This window comes from Polyodon spathula, chromosome 2 (assembly GCF_017654505.1).
Source record: "Polyodon spathula isolate WHYD16114869_AA chromosome 2, ASM1765450v1, whole genome shotgun sequence".
In the NCBI taxonomy this organism is placed as follows: domain Eukaryota; kingdom Metazoa; phylum Chordata; class Actinopteri; order Acipenseriformes; family Polyodontidae; genus Polyodon; species Polyodon spathula.
Window position 1 is genome coordinate 16,810,697 of NC_054535.1, and position 22,572 is coordinate 16,833,268.

At 39.5% G+C, this 22,572-nt stretch overlaps 1 protein-coding gene and 8 non-coding genes across 9 annotated transcripts; 5 read left to right on the forward strand and 4 right to left on the reverse strand.

Annotated features, from left to right (window-relative positions):
- The first annotated feature begins 465 nt into the window (after nt 1–465).
- LOC121330782 (myb-related transcription factor, partner of profilin-like) lies at nt 466–4,437 on the forward strand. Its single transcript, XM_041277553.1, has 2 exons — nt 466–974; nt 1,983–4,437. The coding sequence occupies exons 1-2, from the start codon at nt 524–526 to the stop codon at nt 2,633–2,635; spliced, it is 1,104 nt and encodes a 367-aa protein (XP_041133487.1). The 5' UTR covers nt 466–523; the 3' UTR covers nt 2,636–4,437.
- Nucleotides 4,438–7,387: 2,950 nt separating this feature from the next.
- LOC121307386 lies at nt 7,388–7,551 on the reverse strand. The gene has a single exon (XR_005948322.1). It is a non-coding gene; the product is annotated as a U1 spliceosomal RNA (small nuclear RNA).
- A 1,321-nt stretch (nt 7,552–8,872) lies between these two features.
- Nucleotides 8,873–8,991, forward strand: LOC121307299. The gene has a single exon (XR_005948308.1). It is a non-coding gene; the product is annotated as a 5S ribosomal RNA (ribosomal RNA).
- Nucleotides 8,992–10,289: 1,298 nt separating this feature from the next.
- Nucleotides 10,290–10,453, reverse strand: LOC121307372. The gene has a single exon (XR_005948320.1). It is a non-coding gene; the product is annotated as a U1 spliceosomal RNA (small nuclear RNA).
- A 1,312-nt stretch (nt 10,454–11,765) lies between these two features.
- Nucleotides 11,766–11,884, forward strand: LOC121307366. Its single transcript, XR_005948319.1, has one exon. It is a non-coding gene; the product is annotated as a 5S ribosomal RNA (ribosomal RNA).
- Nucleotides 11,885–13,211: 1,327 nt separating this feature from the next.
- Nucleotides 13,212–13,375, reverse strand: LOC121307390. Its single transcript, XR_005948323.1, has one exon. It is a non-coding gene; the product is annotated as a U1 spliceosomal RNA (small nuclear RNA).
- Nucleotides 13,376–14,685: 1,310 nt separating this feature from the next.
- LOC121307379 lies at nt 14,686–14,804 on the forward strand. Its single transcript, XR_005948321.1, has one exon. It is a non-coding gene; the product is annotated as a 5S ribosomal RNA (ribosomal RNA).
- A 3,305-nt stretch (nt 14,805–18,109) lies between these two features.
- LOC121307398 lies at nt 18,110–18,273 on the reverse strand. The gene has a single exon (XR_005948324.1). It is a non-coding gene; the product is annotated as a U1 spliceosomal RNA (small nuclear RNA).
- Nucleotides 18,274–19,590: 1,317 nt separating this feature from the next.
- On the forward strand, nt 19,591–19,709 carry LOC121307464. The gene has a single exon (XR_005948340.1). It is a non-coding gene; the product is annotated as a 5S ribosomal RNA (ribosomal RNA).
- Nucleotides 19,710–22,572: the final 2,863 nt, after the last annotated feature.

Here is a 22,572-nt window from a genome sequence, read left to right on the forward strand (position 1 = left end):
GGCTAATTTGTGCTAGTTATCGTTAGTTTAATTCAGTATTTAGAAAAGGGTTGGTAATAGTGTTTTTATAGTTACAGAACACACACACAAACAAAATAATAATGTAAAGCAATTCCAGTGTTTAGATTATTTTGTCAAAATGAACAAAATGAGCACATAAAACTCAGAACGGATGTAGTGACCGGTTCATTCGTTCGAGTATTGATTCATTATGACAATTTGTCAAATGTTTGTTAAAATCGTACTTTTTTTTTTTTTTACATTTGTTAATCTCGCTTACACAAACGTATAGGGCATTTTTCCCGCAGACCCATCCATCGCTTTAGCGCAACAACTCGTATGTAGCTGCAGGCACGACATCCTCTCCTCCAATGAGATGGAAAACGTTAGTATACGCTAGTGTGCGCCTTACTGATAAGACGCGCCTTAAGGAAATGACGCCATACAGAGGGGGCCTGAGCTAGAGGAAGTGTGGGGAAGTTTAGGAGAGAGGTTTTGCAGGCATTGTCTTTCTGAACCCAAAATGAAGTCAGAAGTGTCAGAATCAGACGAGTCTTCACAGGTTAAAACTAGGCAGAGAAGCCTGAAACTTAAAGGTGCAGAAGTGGCGCTCCTAGTGGACGAGGTGGTTGCCCACTATTATGTCTTGTTTGGGAGCTGCTCCAATAAAACAACCACAGCAAGAAAGCAGGAAATATGGAGGGAAATCCAACAAAAAATAAATGCCTTGGGGGTGACACAGCGTTCCATTAAAATCCTAAAGAAAAGGTGGACACATACCAAAAGAAGGACCAAGGAGAAGTTGGCCAAAAATCGAGCTGCTGCTGCCGCCTCTGGTAGGGTTCCTTCTACCCAGGAACCCCTGACACCCATGGAGGAGATGATAGCCTCTATCCTGCTACCAGAACAAGTGGAGGCACTGCCAGGGCAGATAGACACATGCAGAGATCCTGAGAAAACACAGAAACCTTCAGGTACATAAACATTTGTGTACATTTTTTTATCATTTAAGGTTGCTTTTATTAAATAAAATTGTATAACCCCAGTGATATACCATACATGTTCCATTAAATTAACATATGTGATCAGTACATATAATATGAAATATACATGTGTAAAAGTGTGTTCCTTATAGGCAACAAATTAATTATAATTTAGCTATATAAATTATAATATTATATATATATACTATCTATATAATCTATATATCTATATATATATATATATATACGCACACACACATACATACAGAGGACATAATGGCATTTCTCATGACAGTTGTAATGCTTTGTAAATTAGGGATAAGCAATATATCATGATTAATTTGGTATAACAATTGTGGTAAAACTGTCTACATTTATGTCTTATTTATTTGCACAAGGTAACATATTGTTTTGGTTTAACCTTTTGTATAAAAAAAAACAAGTTCAAAGCTAAATAAGTACATAGCCAAACTTTCCAAGATGGTTTTACGTGTTATGCGTAAAAGCACCTCTTCAGAAAGCTTATTTATCAACATTGGAGACATTGTCTCTGCTACTAGAAATCGACTGCTCCCACAGACTGTTCACAGGCCACAGTTCAAGTATATGTGGAAACAGAGTGGAGGAAGTGTAATGAGAATGTGCAGTACAACCAGTTTTGGTGATGCATAAAGAGCCACATTATAGGGTTATAGCTAAGGACTGGAATTCCTTAAGGTGAAACCGGACCTGAATCCATAGATCTGGATCTGTCCACTCATGGTGTCCGGTCCGGTATGCATCCGTATTGTAAATCATTTCCCCGTCAGGATTTTACATGCAGTAATATTGCAAATGAATAACGATTCTCTTGTAACACACATTCTGTACTATAATACGTAATTAGCAAGTTGTTGGTTTCAATGCTTTTTTTTTGAGAATTGTGACACAGTAATGACCTGAATTTGTTTCCCCTCAACATGAGGTAAAGTAAATGTGATTTTGTTATTCAAATTGTAGGTTCAGCAAATGTTTTGGAGGGCGCATGGTCTGCAGGTCCGCAAAGTCCTAATAGCCCAGCTGAGGAAGGTGAAATGGACGAGCCAGAGGAAACTCCTTCCTCTGCAGGTGCACATGATGACCAGCCTGTTGAAAAGGATAAAGTCTCCATACATGTGGAACCCACCACACCATCTCCACATGCTGGTACCCCACAGAGGCCCAGGGAACAAGCAGTCACACCTACAGATTATGATTCTGTCATCCTGGAGCAACAAAGGCAGAACCACAATATCTTGCAACACTCCCTGCAAAGGCTGAATCAGCATATTAGCAATCAAAATATTACTCAACACAGAATTTGCCAGACCTTGGAAAGGTGGCAAGAAAATAGTACTGAGCACAATAGGCAGATGCTGATGAGCATGGCAGCCATTAACGACACATTAAGAGGTGCTCTTGATGTGTTCAACCGGCTAGCCTGGCAGCTAGCTGAAAGATCCAGTGAGACTCCGAGTGAATCTGGCAGCAGCACACCTGGGACACCACAGACAACAACCACATCCATGACTCCACCACAGCTTTTGAAAAGAGGGTTATGCATACGCGTTGGTGGCCTCTCCAAACAGACGGATCCTTTGCCTCCTGAAGGGAAAAGAGGAAGACGACAGTAACTAAAAAGTGCATTCTATATGTTGTCCAATATTTTTAGACAATGTTATTGCTGTTACATTGCATGGTTATGGCTTGGACAAAGGCCGTAAGCTTTTTCTTGTTATGTTTCTTTATTGCAAAAATTAACATGTTTTAGTTATGATATATGAAATAATATCACTTGACTTCAACGAAAAAATGTATGCTTCAATACATGCTTGAAGTATCTTCTTTTGGTATTATGACAATACATATTGAAATACTTCCAGCTCTGTAGTGACTCTTTTTCTAATTTCTCTTCCACGTCCAGCATTTTCGCATCTCATTTTATTATTGTCATGGGGTTCTAACAGTATAGGTTTGTCTATCGCCTGCAAATCCATTGTTGACTGTTATATTATGCAACAATAATTTGACAAACTTTGTCAGGTCTGTTACTGTACCACACCCCCAGATTTGTCCAGATATGTGAAGTGACTTTTTTAAAAATCCAAATGCCTGCTCAATGACAGAGAGCGTGTGGACCGATGTGCACAGTTATAATAAAACTCTGCTGGCACAATTATACATCATTAAGATGCTAAAGTACAGTCTCCACTAACATACCTAACTTGAGCTCCTACAATGCTGTCCTCTCTGGGAAATGTGACAGTTTTAGCATGGACTGTAGTACCGGCTGGAAATCTTGAAAAGATTGGTTGTGAGATGCCAGCAACTGCAGCTATGGTCATTTGAAATGACCCAGAGGCTAAATAATGTAATAACCACAATCATTTGACTAGGCCAGGAACAGCATGAGAGAGAATGGATGCCTTCTTTAATTTTCTCATTTAAAGATAGTATTGTGTTTGTGGTCAATCTGTATCTTGTGATTATTTCTCCCTCTGACAAACCTAAAAAGGCATGCCTTCCCAACAATTTCTTTCAGGCTATGATCCTTTCTTCTTCCTCTCCGTTTAAAATGCTGCCTTTCTCTGTTAATAACAAGTGTCACCATGATGAAAAAAAAACAACACTTTTCACAAGAAGGATCTCTGTACTGCTTTAATTGATCATCTCAGAGGATGGCTTGGCTTGTCCTGTATTGTACTGATGTGAAGAGGTGGATGTTCCAAGATTTTTTATAGTTTTAAAATAGATCTGGGCAATTTGACCATGTTTGTAAAGTGAATGATTGCCAGTTGAGGTTGCTATGAGCAAGTTGTGCTGGTGTAACAATATAGCAACAGGGCACAGCTAACTGGGTTTAGGGTAATTTGCAACCAATTATCGAGAGCATCCAGCTCTCAACCTGCAGGGCATTACGTAAGCACTGACGCTAACCTAGTGTGCCAGCAGTTAGTGCCAGCTCATTGAAGGGCCTCATCTCTAAGCCTACACTGTGGTAGTTCAAACGAGGACAGGCCAATGTGGACCGGCTGCAAAAACTTTGCATCGTTCTGACGGCTCCAACTCCAGACCAGGTTTGCATACATTCCTTTCTCTTTTTTCTTATTTAATGCTCTCCTCCTATACCTGTTTTCATCTCCCTCTTGCACCACCACCTCCCATACCCATTCTACTTCCTTTCCTCTACTGCTCCTTACCATGACTATCTTTAATATCCCTGTAATCCTCTCCTCTCATTCCTCTCCTCTGTCTCCTCCCTGCCACTGCAAATCTAACTCCTCTAACCTAATCTCTGTGCCTCTCCCAGCACATATTTACTATAAGTTATAACTGCTCTTTGTCAAACTTGCTCTTACTTATACCTTATTGTATTCATCATTTTGCTCTTAAATTTGATCTTATACTTTCATAACTGCTCTTATCTGTATTATAATATTCTGTATGTGATAACTTGTAATGTGATATTTTATAATGTGATAATTGGTACTGTGATATTCTGGAACAATTGTAAGTTGCCCTGGATATGGGCATCTCTTAAGAAATTAATAATAAAATAATAAAAACGGAAGTGAAAAATCTAGTGGTCTTATTTGACTCTGATTTATCTCTTGAGTTGCATATTCGCAATGTCATCAAAGTCTCTTTTTACCATTTGTGAAACATTGTGAAAATTTGATCATTTCTCATTTTCTGATGCTGAGAAATGAATTGATGCTTTTGTTTTGTATATATATATATATATAGTAGGTCAACGCAGGCAAGCACGTCATACAGGGCAAATCAATCCACACACAGGCGGAGGGTGGGCATGAACCTGGGATCTCTCGCACTAAAGCATAGCGCCGATACCGCTTTACAAAACAGACGGCTAATTTGCAAGAAGCATATATCGGGCTTATGTCCCTGTGTGTGATTACGTTACCTACCAGTCCTGCTACTACCTTCCTCCGTGCACGCTACACTCTCCGCTACCAGCCGCAAGTTCACCTTCGACTTGCTCACCAGGCAACAGTCCATTGAGTACATGCCGTGGTACCTGCGTCCACTCTGACACCAATGTAGCAATCTCAGTTAATGCAGGCAGGCGCATCAGGACTAAGCAATCTACACAGGCGGAGGGCGAGATCGCTACAATATGTAAGGTATAAACTACGACAGGTCATGCAGTTCTCATTATATATACCACGCCTGGGGTGGTGTTAGCATCAGCCAAGGGCCTTTAACCACCCCAGACATGGTATATATCATTGGAACCACACGGCCCAAAGTGATTTCACTTATAACACGGCTAATTGTCATTTGGGCTATGAAAAATAATTAAAACACATTTTAAATTAAGACAAAACCAGAAACTTTTACTGTGTATACATCTGCAATGTAATATAGTCCCAAATATTATTTAATTTAATTTATTGTTCGCTTATTAAAAATAAATTGTACATGTCCATTTATTGTGAATTTCAGCATCGAAAGTGACATCTCACTAGAAACTAGAGGACTGAACACAAGCTGATGATGGGCGGAGTTTAAAACCGATGAAGTAAGGGGAAACGCTGCCATGGATGTGGAAGCTGTATCTTCAGGTGAGTTTGTGTACTTGTTAAATGTGAGGGACACAATTCTAGCCCGTTTTCATCCTTCCCGGTCTCAAAAGATCCATCCAAATCGTGCATAATTAAGTTGAAGATCAAACCAGACTTTACGAACCAATCTGACCATGGTGTCAGGGGGCCGTGCCTCAGTTTACCAGCAGGTGGTTCAAATCCAGGCCGGTAATTTGGAGGGGGTGTCTGGCCTTGTTTTACCTGCTTTTCTGACAGGAATACGTACATTAACAGCCCAAGCTGTGTTTTTTTTTTTGTTTTTTTTAGTGTTTTTTCAATGTTTGTTTTCTTCTACTTCATTTAGCTGTTCAGCTACTGTTATGTGTACTTTTGACAAGTGCTAGTGCACTTCTATTTTTCGTCAGGAGGACTGCTGTCTTAGAAAGTCGGTGCTCTACCAGTTATCTGGAGTTTCATCCCCAAATATATTAAAGGAAATAGGTGAAACGTCACTCATTTTTGGCTCAGGCTTAGTAACTAATAACAAACAAAATGGCATTTTGTCAAAGAATTTAGAACGCAGTGGTGCGGTGATTTATTCAGTAGGAGGATGCAAGCAGTGGATAATACACAGTCATGTGATGCTGTTTAACCAATCAGAGGTTGTTATTTTCCAAAGCTCTGTGTGTAAGTGTGTGTTTGAGTGTGTGTGTGTTATGTTAAAGCAGTATTATTATTATTATTTTTATTATTATTATTATTAAAATAAAAAAAAAAAAAAAAATAATAATAATAATAATAATAATAATAATAATAATAATAATAATAATAATAATAAAGTATTGAACATGCACCCTGCTGGAAGCTATCAAATTTGTGGTCCTGTGCGTGAGTGTGGTGCTGCTTGAAAACTCCAGCCCCTCGCTGGATTGAAACTTGCACTTTTAAATAACCTGTGCAGGGAGGTGCTGTTTACCTGTATTTTACATCATGGGTCACATTTCTTAAAAAGTAATCGTTTCTGCAGGGATTAGGCATTTTAGGTTTAATTTCGAGTTGTGTGTTTTGTTTTATAGTTGTATTTAGTGATCTTTTGGAATGCTGAAGTGATTACAGTAATGATGCCGTGCACAATGGTAGTAGTAGCTGTATGTGTGTGTGGTCCTGTTGGATGTGCCTAACCTTGTTCTGTCTAGGAAACAGACAGGCTAGTTAAGGGACAAACGAATAATACAGCGTTTTGCTTGTATGTGGGTTTATGTTGTCTAATTAAAGTGTGTGCCTGCCAAGATATGTTTTAGAGGGCTTAGTGATCAGGTGGTCAAAGAAAGGCGCTTGTTACCAAGAGGGTCCTGGTTCAATCTCAGCCACTGACTCACTGTGTGTGATCCTGTCCCTGAGCAAATCACTTAACCTCCTTGTGCTCCTTCCTTCAGATGAGATGTAAAATCAAGGTCCAATTGTAAGTGACTCTGCAGCAGCAGTTGTGCCGCACAGCTTAAAGTCGCTTTGGATAAAAGCGTCCACTAAATAGATAAACTTGAAAATGATATCCAGGAGTTTTTCTTAACTTTGATAGAGGCACTGCTGACTTGTTACTTTTAGTTTTCTCAATAAAAATACTAAACTAAACTGCAAATAACCAAAAAAACTGTGAAACAGATGTACAGAAAGCACGTAGCTACTTAATCACAATCAGAAAGAAAAAACAAACAAACCATTTAGTTCCTTAGCCAAAGCTCGCTGCCTGTGTAGGACATCTATCTGCTAGAATCTTCTTGAATAACTGCAAACTTCATCGCTTCTAGACAGTCGTGTTTCTATCTTTGACCAGAGTTTCAGGGGAGAGCGCGAACGCAGTCCCCCACTACCAGAAATTATGCAGTCGAGATTCCCGCATTTGGGGAATTCGCAGGGGTCAGCACAGCCGGAGTGCAATGGCCGAGCCTCGCCCTGGGTGAACCACCTTCATGATCATGGTATCTCCCCTGCCAGGTAAGTATGAGTTGTACATCTTCCGACTCGGCGCCCGTCCACAAGAGACACTTTTCCCAGAAACGGTACCTACATCTACAATTTAAAAAAAACATTGATTCCTAATATAACATGCGCATTTTTAATATATTGCACTTTCCAGTCTATTGGATTTAATAGTTTCCTTCAGTTTTCGGGATACATTTTTAGAAATTGCATTCCCGTAATGCATCTCGGTACATATTTGCATGCGCCTTTATCACTGGACGACAGGATGCCAGCAATATAACACAGGATGACGTCATTACTGCAGCAACATATGTTAGATGTTCCGCAAAAGAAAGGGATGGGTCTGTATACACGTCTGCGTAAACGAAATAAAAACATGGAAACAAATGTACGACTTTAAAAAAGAAAGAAAGGAATACATTGGTCAAACAATTGTTACGGTCTCAATAAAAATAACCTCGAATGAACGAACCGGTCGCTAAATCCGTTCTGGGTTTATATGCTAGTTTTGCTGTCTTGTTTGGCACAATAATCAGAACATTCAGTTTGTGGCTTTAACATTTTCAACGTTTTTTTTTTTTTTTTTTAATGATTAAACTAACGATAACTAACAAAACTCGTCAGCACTTTTGTCTTAACCCTGTTCACATGTGTTTGCATCGGACTGATACTGGTAGTTTGGGTTTAGAATATGATTGTACATAATCATAAAGACCAATGATCATAAAACACGTAGTTACTTTCTAGAACATACATTCAGAAAAAATAAACAAAGTCTCATTCCCAGTCTGACAGAGCCACCTGCTGGAGGTATACAGAATAAAATCTAATGTTATTGCTTTCAATATCTGTGTTTCTAACATGCGAACGCAGTCCCCCACTACCAGAAATGATGCAGTCACGATTCCGGCATTTGCGACATATAAGCTGTTGCACAGAAGGGATGGCTCTATATGAAAGCCTACACGTCTGCGTGAATGAAATTCTAAAACGTAAACAAATGTTTGCCCAATTTGTCTTTTGTACATTCTCTACTTCAAATCAGAGGTGCCATCAAGTATAGAAAGGTGTATGTTGGGGCAGAATGTTGGACGAACAGCTCTGTGCATAAGGACGATTACAAGGTATTGTTTTATGTTGCGAAGTGCAAGGGTAGCTCTCCCTGTAGTAATTCGTAATAGCATGCATTAGCCTTGCTATTGGCCCGCACATGTGGAGCCCAGAGCTGCTTAAATGTTACCGTTTGTGACAAGTTACAGATCTAGAAATACCAACCCCAACCTGACGGCATGAATGATATCAACTTAATACTATGAAAGAGATAAACCAACGTTGTCTCTCGCTTACGGCCATACCACCTTGAGAACGCCCGATCTCGTCTGATCTCGGAAGCTAAGCAAGGTCGGGCCTGGTTAGTACTTGGATGGGAGACCGCCTGGGAATACCAGGTGCTGTAAGCTTTTGTTTCTATAGGTTGACAGGGGGCGCTGTTTCCCCAGCTATTCATTTTAATAACCTGCAAGCTATAAGGATAAACATCGTTTTCATTTTTGTTTTTTTTATTGCCCATCCCAGACTTGCACAAATATGATACTTTAATATGACGCTCGCAACATTCTTATTTCTTCAATTCGTGACCAAATGTGACCCAGAAAGTGAAAAAAAGTACACTAAATAAAATAAAATACAAATGATGTATACTGACACGACAGGAATACAGCAGTATTATTATTATTAATAATAATAATAATAATAAAGTATTGAACATGCACCCTGCTGGAAGCTATCAAATTTGTAGTCCTGTGCGTGAGTGTGGTGCTGCTTGAAAACTCCAGCCCCTCGCTGGATTGAAACTTGCACTTTTAAATAACCTGTGCAGGGAGGTGCTGTTTACCTGTATTTTACATCATGGGTCACATTTCTTAAAAAGTAATCGTTTCTGCAGGGATTAGGCGTTTTAGGTTTAATTTCGAGTTGTGTGTTTTGTTTTATAGTTGTATTTAGTGATCTTTTGGAATGCTGAAGTGATTACAGTAATGATGCCGTGCACAATGGTAGTAGTAGCTGTGTGTGTGTGTGGTCCTGTTGGATGTGCCTAACCTTGTTCTGTCTAGGAAACAGACAGGCTAGTTAAGGGACAAACGAATAATACAGCGTTTTGCTTGTATGTGGGTTTATGTTGTCTAATTAAAGTGTGTGCCTGCCAAGATATGTTTTAGGGGGCTTATTGGTCAGGTGGTCAAAGAAAGGCGCTTGTTACCAAGAGGGTCCTGGTTCAATCTCAGCCACTGACTCACTGTGTGTGACCCTGAGCAAGTCACTTAACCTCCTTGTGCTCCTTCCTTCAGATGAGATGTAAAATCAAGGTCCAATTGTAAGTGACTCTGCAGCAGCAGTTGTGCCGCACAGCTTATCTGTAAGTCGCTTTGGATAAAAGCGTCCACTAAATAGATAAACTTGAAAATGATATCCAGGAGTTTTTCTTAACTTTGATAGAGGCACTGCTGACTTGTTACTTTTAGTTTTCTCAATAAAAAAACTAAACTAAACTGAAAATAACCAAAAAAACTGAAACAGATGTACAGAAAGCAAGTAGCTACTTAATCACAGTCAGAAAGAAAAAACAAACAAACAAACCATTTAGTTCCTAAGCCAAACCTAGCTCCCTGTGTAGGACATCCACCTGCTGGAGGCTTCTTGAATAATTGCAAACTTCATCGCTTCTAGACAGTCGTGTTTCTATCTTTGACCAGAGTTTCAGGGGAGAGCGCGAACGCAGTCCCCCACTACCAGAAATTATGCAGTCGAGATTCCCGCATTTGGGGAATTCGCAGGGGTCAGCACAGCCGGAGTGCAATGGCTGAGCCTCGCCCTGGGTGAACCACCTTCATGATCATGGTATCTCCCCTGCCAGGTAAGTATGAGTTGTACATCTTCCGACTCGGCGCCCGTCCACAAGAGACACTTTTCCCAGAAACGGTAGCTACATCTACAATTTAAAAAATACATTGTTTTACTAATATAACAGGCGCATTTTTATTATATTGCACTTTCCAGTCTGTTGGATTTAATAGTTTCCTTCAGTTTTCGGGATAAATTTTTAGAAATTGCATTCCCGTAATGCATCTCGGTACATATTTGCATGCGCCTTTATCACTGGACGACAGGATGCCAGCAATATAACACAGGATGACGTCATTACTGCAGCAACATATGTTAGATGTTCCGCAAAAGAAAGGGATGGGTCTGTATACACGTCTGCGTAAACGAAATAAAAACATGGAAACAAATGTACGACTTTAAAAAAGAAAGAAAGGAATACATTGGTCAAACAATTGTTACGGTCTCAATAAAAATAACCTCGAATGAACGAACCGGTCCCTAAATCTGTTCTGGGTTTATATGCTAGTTTTGCTGTCTTGTTTGGCACAATAATCAGAACACTCGGTTTGTGGCTTTAACATTTTCAACGTTTTTTTTTTTTTTTTTTTTAATGATTAAACTAACGATAACTAACAAAACTCGTCAGCACTTTTGTCTTAACCCTCTTCACATGTGTTTGCATCGGACTGATACTGGTAGTTTGGGTTTAGAATATGATTGTACATGATCATAAAGACCAATGATCATAAAACACGTAGTTACTTTCTAGAACATACATTCAGAAAAAATAAACAAAGTCTCATTCCCAGTCTGACAGAGCCACCTGCTGGAGGTATACAGAATAAAATCTAATGTTATTGCTTTCAATATCTGTGTTTCTAACTTGCGAACGCAGTCCCCCACTACCAGAAATGATGCAGTCACGATTCCGGCATTTGCGACATGTGAGCTGTTCCACAGAAGGGATGGCTCTATATGAAAGCCTACACGTCTGCGTGAATGAAATTCTAAAATGTAAACAAATGTTTGCCCAATTTGTCTTTTGTACATTCTCTACTTTCTATCAAGTATAGAAAGGTGTATGTTGGGGCAGAATGTTGGACGAACAGCTCTGTGCATAAGGACGATTACAAGGTATTGTTTTATGTTGCGAAGTGCAAGGGTAGCTCTCCCTGTAGTAATTCGTAATAGCATGCATGAGCCTTGCTATTGGCCCGCACATGTGGAGCCCAGAGCTGCTTAAATGTTACCGTTTGTGACAAGTTACAGATCTAGAAATACCAACCCCAACCTGACGGCATGAATGATATCAACTTAATACTATGAAAGAGATAAACCAACGTTGTCTCTCGCTTACGGCCATACCACCTTGAGAACGCCCGATCTCGTCTGATCTCGGAAGCTAAGCAAGGTCGGGCCTGGTTAGTACTTGGATGGGAGACCGCCTGGGAATACCAGGTGCTGTAAGCTTTTGTTTCTATAGGTTGACAGGGGGCGCTGTTTCCCCAGCTATTCATTTTAATAACCTGCAAGCTATAAGGATAAACATCGTTTTCATTTTTGTTTTTTTTATTGCCCATCCCAGACTTGCACAAATATGATACTTTAATATGACGCTCGCAACATTCTTATTTCTTCAATTCGTGACCAAATGTGACCCAGAAAGTGAAAAAAAGTACACCAAATAAAATAAAATACAAATGATGTATACTGACACGACAGGAATACAGCAGTATTATTATTATTATTAATAATAATAATAATAATAATAATAATAATAATAATAATAATAAAGTATTGAACATGCACCCTACTGGAAGCTGTCAAATTTATAGTCCTGTGCGTGAGTGTGGTGCTGCTTGAAAACTCCAGCCCTTCGATGGATTGAAACTGCACTTTTAAATAACCTGTGCAGGGAGGTGCTGTTTGTTTGTATTTTACATCATGGGTCATATTTCTTAAAAGTAATCATTTCTGTAGGGATTAGGCATTTTAGCTTTAATTTCGAGTTGTGTGTTTGGTTTTATAGTTGTATTTAGTGATCTTTTGGAATGCTGAAGTGATTACAGTAATGATACCGTGCACAATGGTAGTAGTAGCTGTATGTGTGTGTGGTCCTGTTGGATGTGCCTAACCTTGTTCTGTCTAGGAAACAGACAGGCTAGTTGAGGGACAAACGAATAATACAGCGTTTTGCTTGTATGTGGGTTTATGTTGTCTAATTAAAGTGTGTGCCTGCCAAGATATGTTTTAGAGGGCTTAGTGATCAGGTGGTCAAAGAAAGGCGCTTGTTACCAAGAGGGTCCTGGTTCAATCTCAGCCACTGACTCACTGTGTGTGATCCTGTCCCTGAGCAAATCACTTAACCTCCTTGTGCTCCTTCCTTCAGATGAGATGTAAAATCAAGGTCCAATTGTAAGTGACTCTGCAGCAGCAGTTATGCTGCACAGTTTATCTGTAAGTCGCTTTGGATAAAAGCGTCCACTAAATAGATAAACTTGAAAATGATTTCCAGGAGTTTTTCTTAACTTTGATACAGGCACTGCTGACTCGTTACTTTTAGTTTTCTCAATAAAAATACTAAACTAAACTGCAAATAACCAAAAAAACTGTGAAACAGATGTACAGAAAGCACGTAGCTACTTAATCACAATCAGAAAGAAAAAACAAACAAACCATTTAGTTCCTTAGCCAAAGCTCGCTGCCTGTGTAGGACATCTATCTGCTAGAATCTTCTTGAATAACTGCAAACTTCATCGCTTCTAGACAGTCGTGTTTCTATCTTTGACCAGAGTTTCAGGGGAGAGCGCGAACGCAGTCCCCCACTACCAGAAATTATGCAGTCGAGATTCCCGCATTTGGGGAATTCGCAGGGGTCAGCACAGCCGGAGTGCAATGGCCGAGCCTCGCCCTGGGTGAACCACCTTCATGATCATGGTATCTCCCCTGCCAGGTAAGTATGAGTTGTACATCTTCCGACTCGGCGCCCGTCCACAAGAGACACTTTTCCCAGAAACGGTACCTACATCTACAATTTAAAAAAAATACATTGATTCCTAATATAACATGCGCATTTTTAATATATTGCACATTCCAGTCTATTGGATTTAATAGTTTCCTTCAGTTTTCGGGATACATTTTTAGAAATTGCATTCCCGTAATGCATCTCGGTACATATTTGCATGCGCCTTTATCACTGGACGACAGGATGCCAGCAATATAACACAGGATGACGTCATTACTGCAGCAACATATGTTAGATGTTCCGCAAAAGAAAGGGATGGGTCTGTATACACGTCTGCGTAAACGAAATAAAAACATGGAAACAAATGTACGACTTTAAAAAAGAAAGAAAGGAATACATTGGTCAAACAATTGTTACGGTCTCAATAAAAATAACCTCGAATGAACGAACCGGTCCCTAAATCTGTTCTGGGTTTATATGCTAGTTTTGCTGTCTTGTTTGGCACAATAATCAGAACACTCGGTTTGTGGCTTTAACATTTTCAACGTTTTTTTTTTTTTTTTTAATGATTAAACTAACGATAACTAACAAAACTCGTCAGCACTTTTGTCTTAACCCTGTTCACATGTGTTTGCATCGGACTGATACTGGTAGTTTGGGTTTAGAATATGATTGTACATAATCATAAAGACCAATGATCATAAAACACGTAGTTACTTTCTAGAACATACATTCAGAAAAAATAAACAAAGTCTCATTCCCAGTCTGACAGAGCCACCTGCTGGAGGTATACAGAATAAAATCTAATGTTATTGCTTTCAATATCTGTGTTTCTAACATGCGAACGCAGTCCCCCACTACCAGAAATGATGCAGTCACGATTCCCGCATTTGCGACATATAAGCTGTTGCACAGAAGGGATGGCTCTATATGAAAGCCTACACGTCTGCGTGAATGAAATTCTAAAATGTAAACAAATGTTTGCCCAATTTGTCTTTTGTACATTCTCTACTTTCTATCAAGTATAGAAAGGTGTATGTTGGGGCAGAATGTTGGACGAACAGCTCTGTGCATAAGGACGATTACAAGGTATTGTTTTATGTTGCGAAGTGCAAGGGTAGCTCTCCCTGTAGTAACTCGTAATAGCATGCATTAGCCTTGCTATTGGCCCGCACATGTGGAGCCCAGAGCTGCTTAAATGTTACCGTTTGTGACAAGTTACAGTTCTAGAAATACCAACCCCAACCTGACGGCATGAATGATATCAACTTAACACTATGAAAGAGATAAACCAACGTAGTCTCTCGCTTACGGCCATACCACCTTGAGAACGCCCGATCTCGTCTGATCTCGGAAGCTAAGCAAGGTCGGGCCTGGTTAGTACTTGGATGGGAGACCGCCTGGGAATACCAGGTGCTGTAAGCTTTTGTTTCTATAGGTTGACAGGGGGCGCTGTTTCCCCAGCTATTCATTTTAATAACCTGCAAGCTATAAGGATAAACATCGTTTTCATTTTTGTTTTTTTTATTGCCCATCCCAGACTTGCACAAATATGATACTTTAATATGACGCTCGCAACATTCTTATTTCTTCAATTCGTGACCAAATGTGACCCAGAAAGTGAAAAAAAGTACACCAAATAAAATAAAATACAAATGATGTATACTGACACGACAGGAATACAGCAGTATTATTATTATTATTATTATTATTATTATTATTATTTATTATAATATAATAATAATAATAATAATAATAATAATAATAATACAGTATTGAACATGCACCCTGCTGGAAGCTGTCAAATTTGTTGTCCTGTGCGTGAGTGTGGTGCTGCTTGAAAACTCTAGCCCCTCGATGGATTGAAACTCCACTTTTAAATAACCTGTGAAGGGAGGTGCTGTTTACTTGTATTTTACATCATGGGTCATATTTCTTAAAAGTAATCGTTTCTGTGGGGATTAGGCGTTTTAGCTTTAATTTCGAGTTGTGTGTTTGGTTTTATAGTTGTATTCAGTGATCTTTTGGAATGCTGAAGTGATTACAGTAATGATACCGTGCACAATGGTAGTAGTAGCTGTATGTGTGTGTGGTCCTGTTGGATGTGCCTAACCTTGTTCTGTCTAGGAAACAGACAGGCTAGTTGAGGGACAAATGAATAATACAGCGTTTTGCAACGCTTTGCAAGAAGCATATATCGGGCTTACGTCCCTGTGTGTGATTACGTTACCTACCAGTCCTGCTACTACCTTCCTCCGTGCACGCTACACTCTCCGCTACCAGCCGCAAGTTCACCTTCGACTTGCTCACCAGGCAACAGTCCATTGAGTACATGCCGTGGTACCTGCGTCCACTCTGACACCAATGTAGCAATCTCAGTTAATGCAGGCAGGCGCATCAGGACTAAACAATCTACACACAGGCGGAGGGCGAGATCGCTACAATATGTAAAGTATAAACTACGACAGGTCATGCAGTTCTCATTATATATACCACGCCTGGAGTGGTGTTAGCGTCAGCCAAGGGACTTTAACCACCCCAGACATGGTATATATCATCGGATCCACACGGCCCAAAGTGGTTTCACTTATAACACGGCTAATTGTCATTTGGGGAATGAAAAATAATTAAAACACTTTTTAAATTAAGACAAAACAGGAAACATTTACTGTGTATACATCTGCAATGTAATATAGTCCCAAATATTATTTAATTTCATTTATTGTTTGCTTATTAAAAATAAATTGTACATGTCCATTTATTGTGAATTTCGGCATCGAAAGTGGCATCTCACTAGAAGCTAGAGGACCGAACACAAGCTGATGATGGGCGGAGTTTAAAACCGAGGAAGTAAGGGGAAAAGCTGCCATGGATGTGGAAGCTGTATGTTCAGGTGAGCTTGTGTACTCGTTATATGTGAGGCACACAATTCTAGCCCGTTTTCATCCTTCCCGGTCTCAAAAGATCCATCCAAATCGTGCCTGATTAAATTGAAGATCAAACCAGACTTTACGGACCAATCTGACCGTGGTGTCAGGGGGCCATGCCTCAGTTTACCAGCAGGTGGTTCAAATCCAGGCCAGTAATTCGGAGCGGGTGTCGGGCCTTGTTTTTACCTGCTTTTCTGACAGGAATAAGTATATTTAAGTACATTAACAGCCCAATCTGGGGCTTTTTTTGTTGTGTTTTTAGTGCTTTTTCAATGTTTGTTTTCTTCTACTTCATTTAGCTGTTCAGCTACTGTTATGTGTACTTTTGACAAGTGCTAGTGCACTTCTATTTTTCGTCAGGAGGACTGCTGTCTTAGAAAGTCGGTGCTCTACCAATTATCTGGAGTTTCATCCCCAAATATATTAAAGGAAATAGGTGAAACGTCACTCATTTTTGGCTCAGGCTTAGTAACTAATAACAAACAAAATGGCATTTTGTCAAAGAATTTAGAACGCAGTGGTGCGGTGATTTATTCAGTACGAGGATGCAAGCAGTGGATAATACACAGTCATGTGATGCTGTTTAACCATTCAGAGGTTGTTATTTTCCAAAGCTCTGTGTGTAAGTGTGTGTTTGAGTGTTTGAGTGTGTGTGTTATGTTAAAGCAGTATTATTATTATTATTTTATTATTATTATTATTATTATTTTATTAATAAAATATAATAATAAAATAATAATAATAATAATAATAATAATAATACAGTTTTGAACATGTCCCCTGCTGGAAGCTGTCAAATTTGTTGTCCTGTGCGTGAGTGTGGTGCTGCTTGAAAACTCCAGCCCCTCGCTGGATTGAAACTGCACTTTTAAATAACCTGTGCAGGGAGGTGCTGTTTACCTGTCTTTTACATCATGGGTCACATTTCTTAAAAAGTAATCGTTTCTGCAGGGATTAGGCATTTTAGGTTTAATTTCGAGTTGTGTGTTTTGTTTTATAGTTGTATTTAGTGATCTTTTGGAATGCTGAAGTGATTACAGTAATGATGCCGTGCACAATGGTAGTAGTAGCTGTGTGTGTGTGTGGTCCTGTTGGATGTGCCTAACCTTGTTCTGTCTAGGAAACAGACAGGCTAGTTAAGGGACAAACGAATAATACAGCGTTTTGTTTGTATGTGGGTTTATGTTGTCTAATTAAAGTGTGTGCCTGCCAAGATATGTTTTAGAGGGCTTAGTGATCAGGTGGTCAAAGAAAGGCGCTTGTTACCAAGAGGGTCCTGGTTCAATCTCAGCCACTGACTCACTGTGTGTGATCCTGTCCCTGAGCAAATCACTTAACCTCCTTGTGCTCCTTCCTTCAGATGAGATGTAAAATCAAGGTCCAATTGTAAGTGACTCTGCAGCAGCAGTTATGCTGCACAGTTTATCTGTAAGTCGCTTTGGATAAAAGCGTCCACTAAATAGATAAACTTGAAAATGATTTCCAGGAGTTTTTCTTAACTTTGATACAGGCACTGCTGACTTGTTACTTTTAGTTTTCTCAATAAAAATACTAAACTAAACTGCAAATAACCAAAAAAACTGTGAAACAGATGTACAGAAAGCACGTAGCTACTTAATCAGAAAGAAAAAACAAACAAACATTTATCAGAAAGTCACAATCAGAAAAAACAAACAAACCATTTAGTTCCTTAGCCAAAGCTCATTGCCTGTGTAGGACATCTATCTGCTAGAATCTTCTTGAATAACTGCAAACTTCACCGCTTCTAGACAATCTCGTTTCTATCTTTGACCAGCATTTCAGGGGAGAGCGCGAACGCAGTCCCCCACTACCAGAAATTATGCAGTCGAGATTCCCGCATTTGGGGAATTCGCAGGGGTCAGCACAGCCGGAGTGCAATGGCCGAGCCTCGCCCTGGGTGAACCACCTTCATGATCATGGTATCTCCCCTGCCAGGTAAGTATGAGTTGTACATCTTCCGACTCGGCGCCCGTCCACAAGAGACACTTTTCCCAGAAACGGTACCTACATCTACAATTTAAAAAAAAAAAACATTGATTCCTAATATAACAGGCGCATTTTTAATATATTGCACTTTCCAGTCTATTGGATTTAATAGTTTCCTTCAGTTTTCGGGATACATTTTTAGAAATTGCATTCCCGTAATGCATCTCGGTACATATTTGCATGCGCCTTTATCACTGGACGACAGGATGCCAGCAATATAACACAGGATGACGTCATTACTGCAGCAACATATGTTAGATGTTCCGCAAAAGAAAGGGATGGGTCTGTATACACGTCTGCGTAAACGAAATAAAAACATGGAAACAAATGTACGACTTTAAAAAAGAAAGAAAGGAATACATTGGTCAAACAATTGTTACGGTCTCAATAAAAATAACCTCGAATGAACGAACCGGTCGCTAAATCCGTTCTGGGTTTATATGCTAGTTTTGCTGTCTTGTTTGGCACAATAATCAGAACATTCAGTTTGTGGCTTTAACATTTTCAACGTTTTTTTTTTTTTTTTTTTTTTAATGATTAAACTAACGATAACTAACAAAACTCGTCAGCACTTTTGTCTTAACCCTGTTCACATGTGTTTGCATCGGACTGATACTGGTAGTTTGGGTTTAGAATATGATTGTACATAATCATAAAGACCAATGATCATAAAACACGTAGTTACTTTCTAGAACATACATTCAGAAAAAATAAACAAAGTCTCATTCCCAGTCTGACAGAGCCACCTGCTGGAGGTATACAGAATAAAATCTAATGTTATTGCTTTCAATATCTGTGTTTCTAACATGCGAACGCAGTCCCCCACTACCAGAAATGATGCAGTCACGATTCCCGCATTTGCGACATATAAGCTGTTGCACAGAAGGGATGGCTCTATATGAAAGCCTACACGTCTGCGTGAATGAAATTCTAAAATGTAAACAAATGTTTGCCCAATTTGTCTTTTGTACATTCTCTACTTTCTATCAAGTATAGAAAGGTGTATGTTGGGGCAGAATGTTGGACGAACAGCTCTGTGCATAAGGACGATTACAAGGTATTGTTTTATGTTGCGAAGTGCAAGGGTAGCTCTCCCTGTAGTAACTCGTAATAGCATGCATTAGCCTTGCTATTGGCCCGCACATGTGGAGCCCAGAGCTGCTTAAATGTTACCGTTTGTGACAAGTTACAGTTCTAGAAATACCAACCCCAACCTGACGGCATGAATGATATCAACTTAACACTATGAAAGAGATAAACCAACGTAGTCTCTCGCTTACGGCCATACCACCTTGAGAACGCCCGATCTCGTCTGATCTCGGAAGCTAAGCAAGGTCGGGCCTGGTTAGTACTTGGATGGGAGACCGCCTGGGAATACCAGGTGCTGTAAGCTTTTGTTTCTATAGGTTGACAGGGGGCGCTGTTTCCCCAGCTATTCATTTTAATAACCTGCAAGCTATAAGGATAAACATCGTTTTCATTTTTGTTTTTTTTATTGCCCATCCCAGACTTGCACAAATATGATACTTTAATATGACGCTCGCAACATTCTTATTTCTTCAATTCGTGACCAAATGTGACCCAGAAAGTGAAAAAAAGTACACCAAATAAAATAAAATACAAATGATGTATACTGACACGACAGGAATACAGCAGTATTATTATTATTATTATTATTATTATTATTATTATTATTATTATTATTATTATTATTATTATTATTATATTATTATTATATAATAATAATAATAATAATACAGTATTGAACATGCACCCTGCTGGAAGCTGTCAAATTTGTTGTCCTGTGCGTGAGTGTGGTGCTGCTTGAAAACTCCAGCCCCTCGATGGATTGAAACTCCACTTTTAAATAACCTGTGCAGGGAGGTGCTGTTTACTTGTATTTTACATCATGGGTCATATTTCTTAAAAGTAATCGTTTCTGTAGGGATTAGGCATTTTAGCTTTAATTTCGAGTTGTGTGTTTGGTTTTATAGTTGTATTCAGTGATCTTTTGGAATGCTGAAGTGATTACAGTAATGATACCGTGCACAATGGTAGTAGTAGCTGTATGTGTGTGTGGTCCTGTTGGATGTGCCTAACCTTGTTCTGTCTAGGAAACAGACAGGCTAGTTGAGGGACAAATGAATAATACAGCGTTTTGCAACGCTTTGCAAGAAGCATATATCGGGCTTACGTCCCTGTGTGTGATTACGTTACCTACCAGTCCTGCTACTACCTTCCTCCGTGCACGCTACACTCTCCGCTACCAGCCGCAAGTTCACCTTCGACTTGCTCACCAGGCAACAGTCCATTGAGTACATGCCGTGGTACCTGCGTCCACTCTGACACCAATGTAGCAATCTCAGTTAATGCAGGCAGGCGCATCAGGACTAAACAATCTACACACAGGCGGAGGGCGAGATCGCTACAATATGTAAAGTATAAACTACGACAGGTCATGCAGTTCTCATTATATATACCACGCCTGGAGTGGTGTTAGCGTCAGCCAAGGGACTTTAACCACCCCAGACATGGTATATATCATCGGATCCACACGGCCCAAAGTGGTTTCACTTATAACACGGCCAATTGTCATTTGGGGAATGAAAAATAATTAAAACACTTTTTAAATTAAGACAAAACAGGAAACATTTACTGTGTATACATCTGCAATGTAATATAGTCCCAAATATTATTTAATTTCATTTATTGTTTGCTTATTAAAAATAAATTGTACATGTCCATTTATTGTGAATTTCGGCATCGAAAGTGGCATCTCACTAGAAGCTAGAGGACCGAACACAAGCTGATGATGGGCGGAGTTTAAAACCGAGGAAGTAAGGGGAAAAGCTGCCATGGATGTGGAAGCTGTATGTTCAGGTGAGCTTGTGTACTCGTTATATGCGAGGCACACAATTCTAGCCCGTTTTCATCCTTCCCGGTCTCAAAAGATCCATCCAAATCGTGCCTGATTAAATTGAAGATCAAACCAGACTTTACGGACCAATCTGACCATGGTGTCAGGGGGCCATGCCTCAGTTTACCAGCAGGTGGTTCAAATCCAGGCCAGTAATTCGGAGGGGGTGTCGGGCCTTGTTTTTACCTGCTTTTCTGACAGGAATAAGTATATTTAAGTACATTAACAGCCCAAGCTGGGGCTTTTTTTGTTGTTTTTTTAGTGCTTTTTCAATGTTTGTTTTCTTCTACTTCATTTAGCTGTTCAGCTACTGTTATGTGTACTTTTGACAAGTGCTAGTGCACTTCTATTTTTCTTCAGGAGGACTGCTCTCTTAGAAAGTCGGTGCTCTACCAATTATCTGGAGTTTCATCCCCAAATATATTAAAAGAAAATAGTGAAAACGTCACTCATTTTTGGCATAGGCTTAGTAACTAATAACAAACAAAATGGCATTTTGTCAAAGAATTTAGAACGCAGTGGTGCGGTGATTTATTCAGTACGAGGATGCAAGCAGTGGATAATACACAGTCATGTGATGCTGTTTAACCAATCAGAGGTTGTTATTTTCCAAAGCTCTGTGTGTAAGTGTGTGTTTGAGTGTGTGTGTGTTATGTTAAAGCAGTATTATTATTATTATTTTTATTATTATTAACATTATAATAATAAAAATAATAATAATAAATAATAATAATAATAATAATAATAATAATTGAACATGAACATCCCCTGCTGGAAGCTGTCAAAGTTGTTGTCCTGTGCGTGAGTGTGGTGCTGCTTGAAAACTCCAGCCCCTCGCTGGATTGAAACTGCACTTTTAAATAACCTGTGCAGGGAGGTGCTGTTTACCTGTCTTTTACATCATGGGTCACATTTCTTAAAAAGTAATCGTTTCTGCAGGGATTAGGCATTTTAGGTTTAATTTCGAGTTGTGTGTTTTGTTTTATAGTTGTATTTAGTGATCTTTTGGAATGCTGAAGTGATTACAGTAATGATGCCGTGCACAATGGTAGTAGTAGCTGTGTGTGTGTGTGGTCCTGTTGGATGTGCCTAACCTTGTTCTGTCTAGGAAACAGACAGGCTAGTTAAGGGACAAACGAATAATACAGCGTTTTGCTTGTATGTGGGTTTATGTTGTCTAATTAAAGTGTGTGCCTGCCAAGATATGTTTTAGAGGGCTTAGTGATCAGGTGGTCAAAGAAAGGCGCTTGTTACCAAGAGGGTCCTGGTTCAATCTCAGCCACTGACTCACTGTGTGTGATCCTGTCCCTGAGCAAATCACTTAACCTCCTTGTGCTCC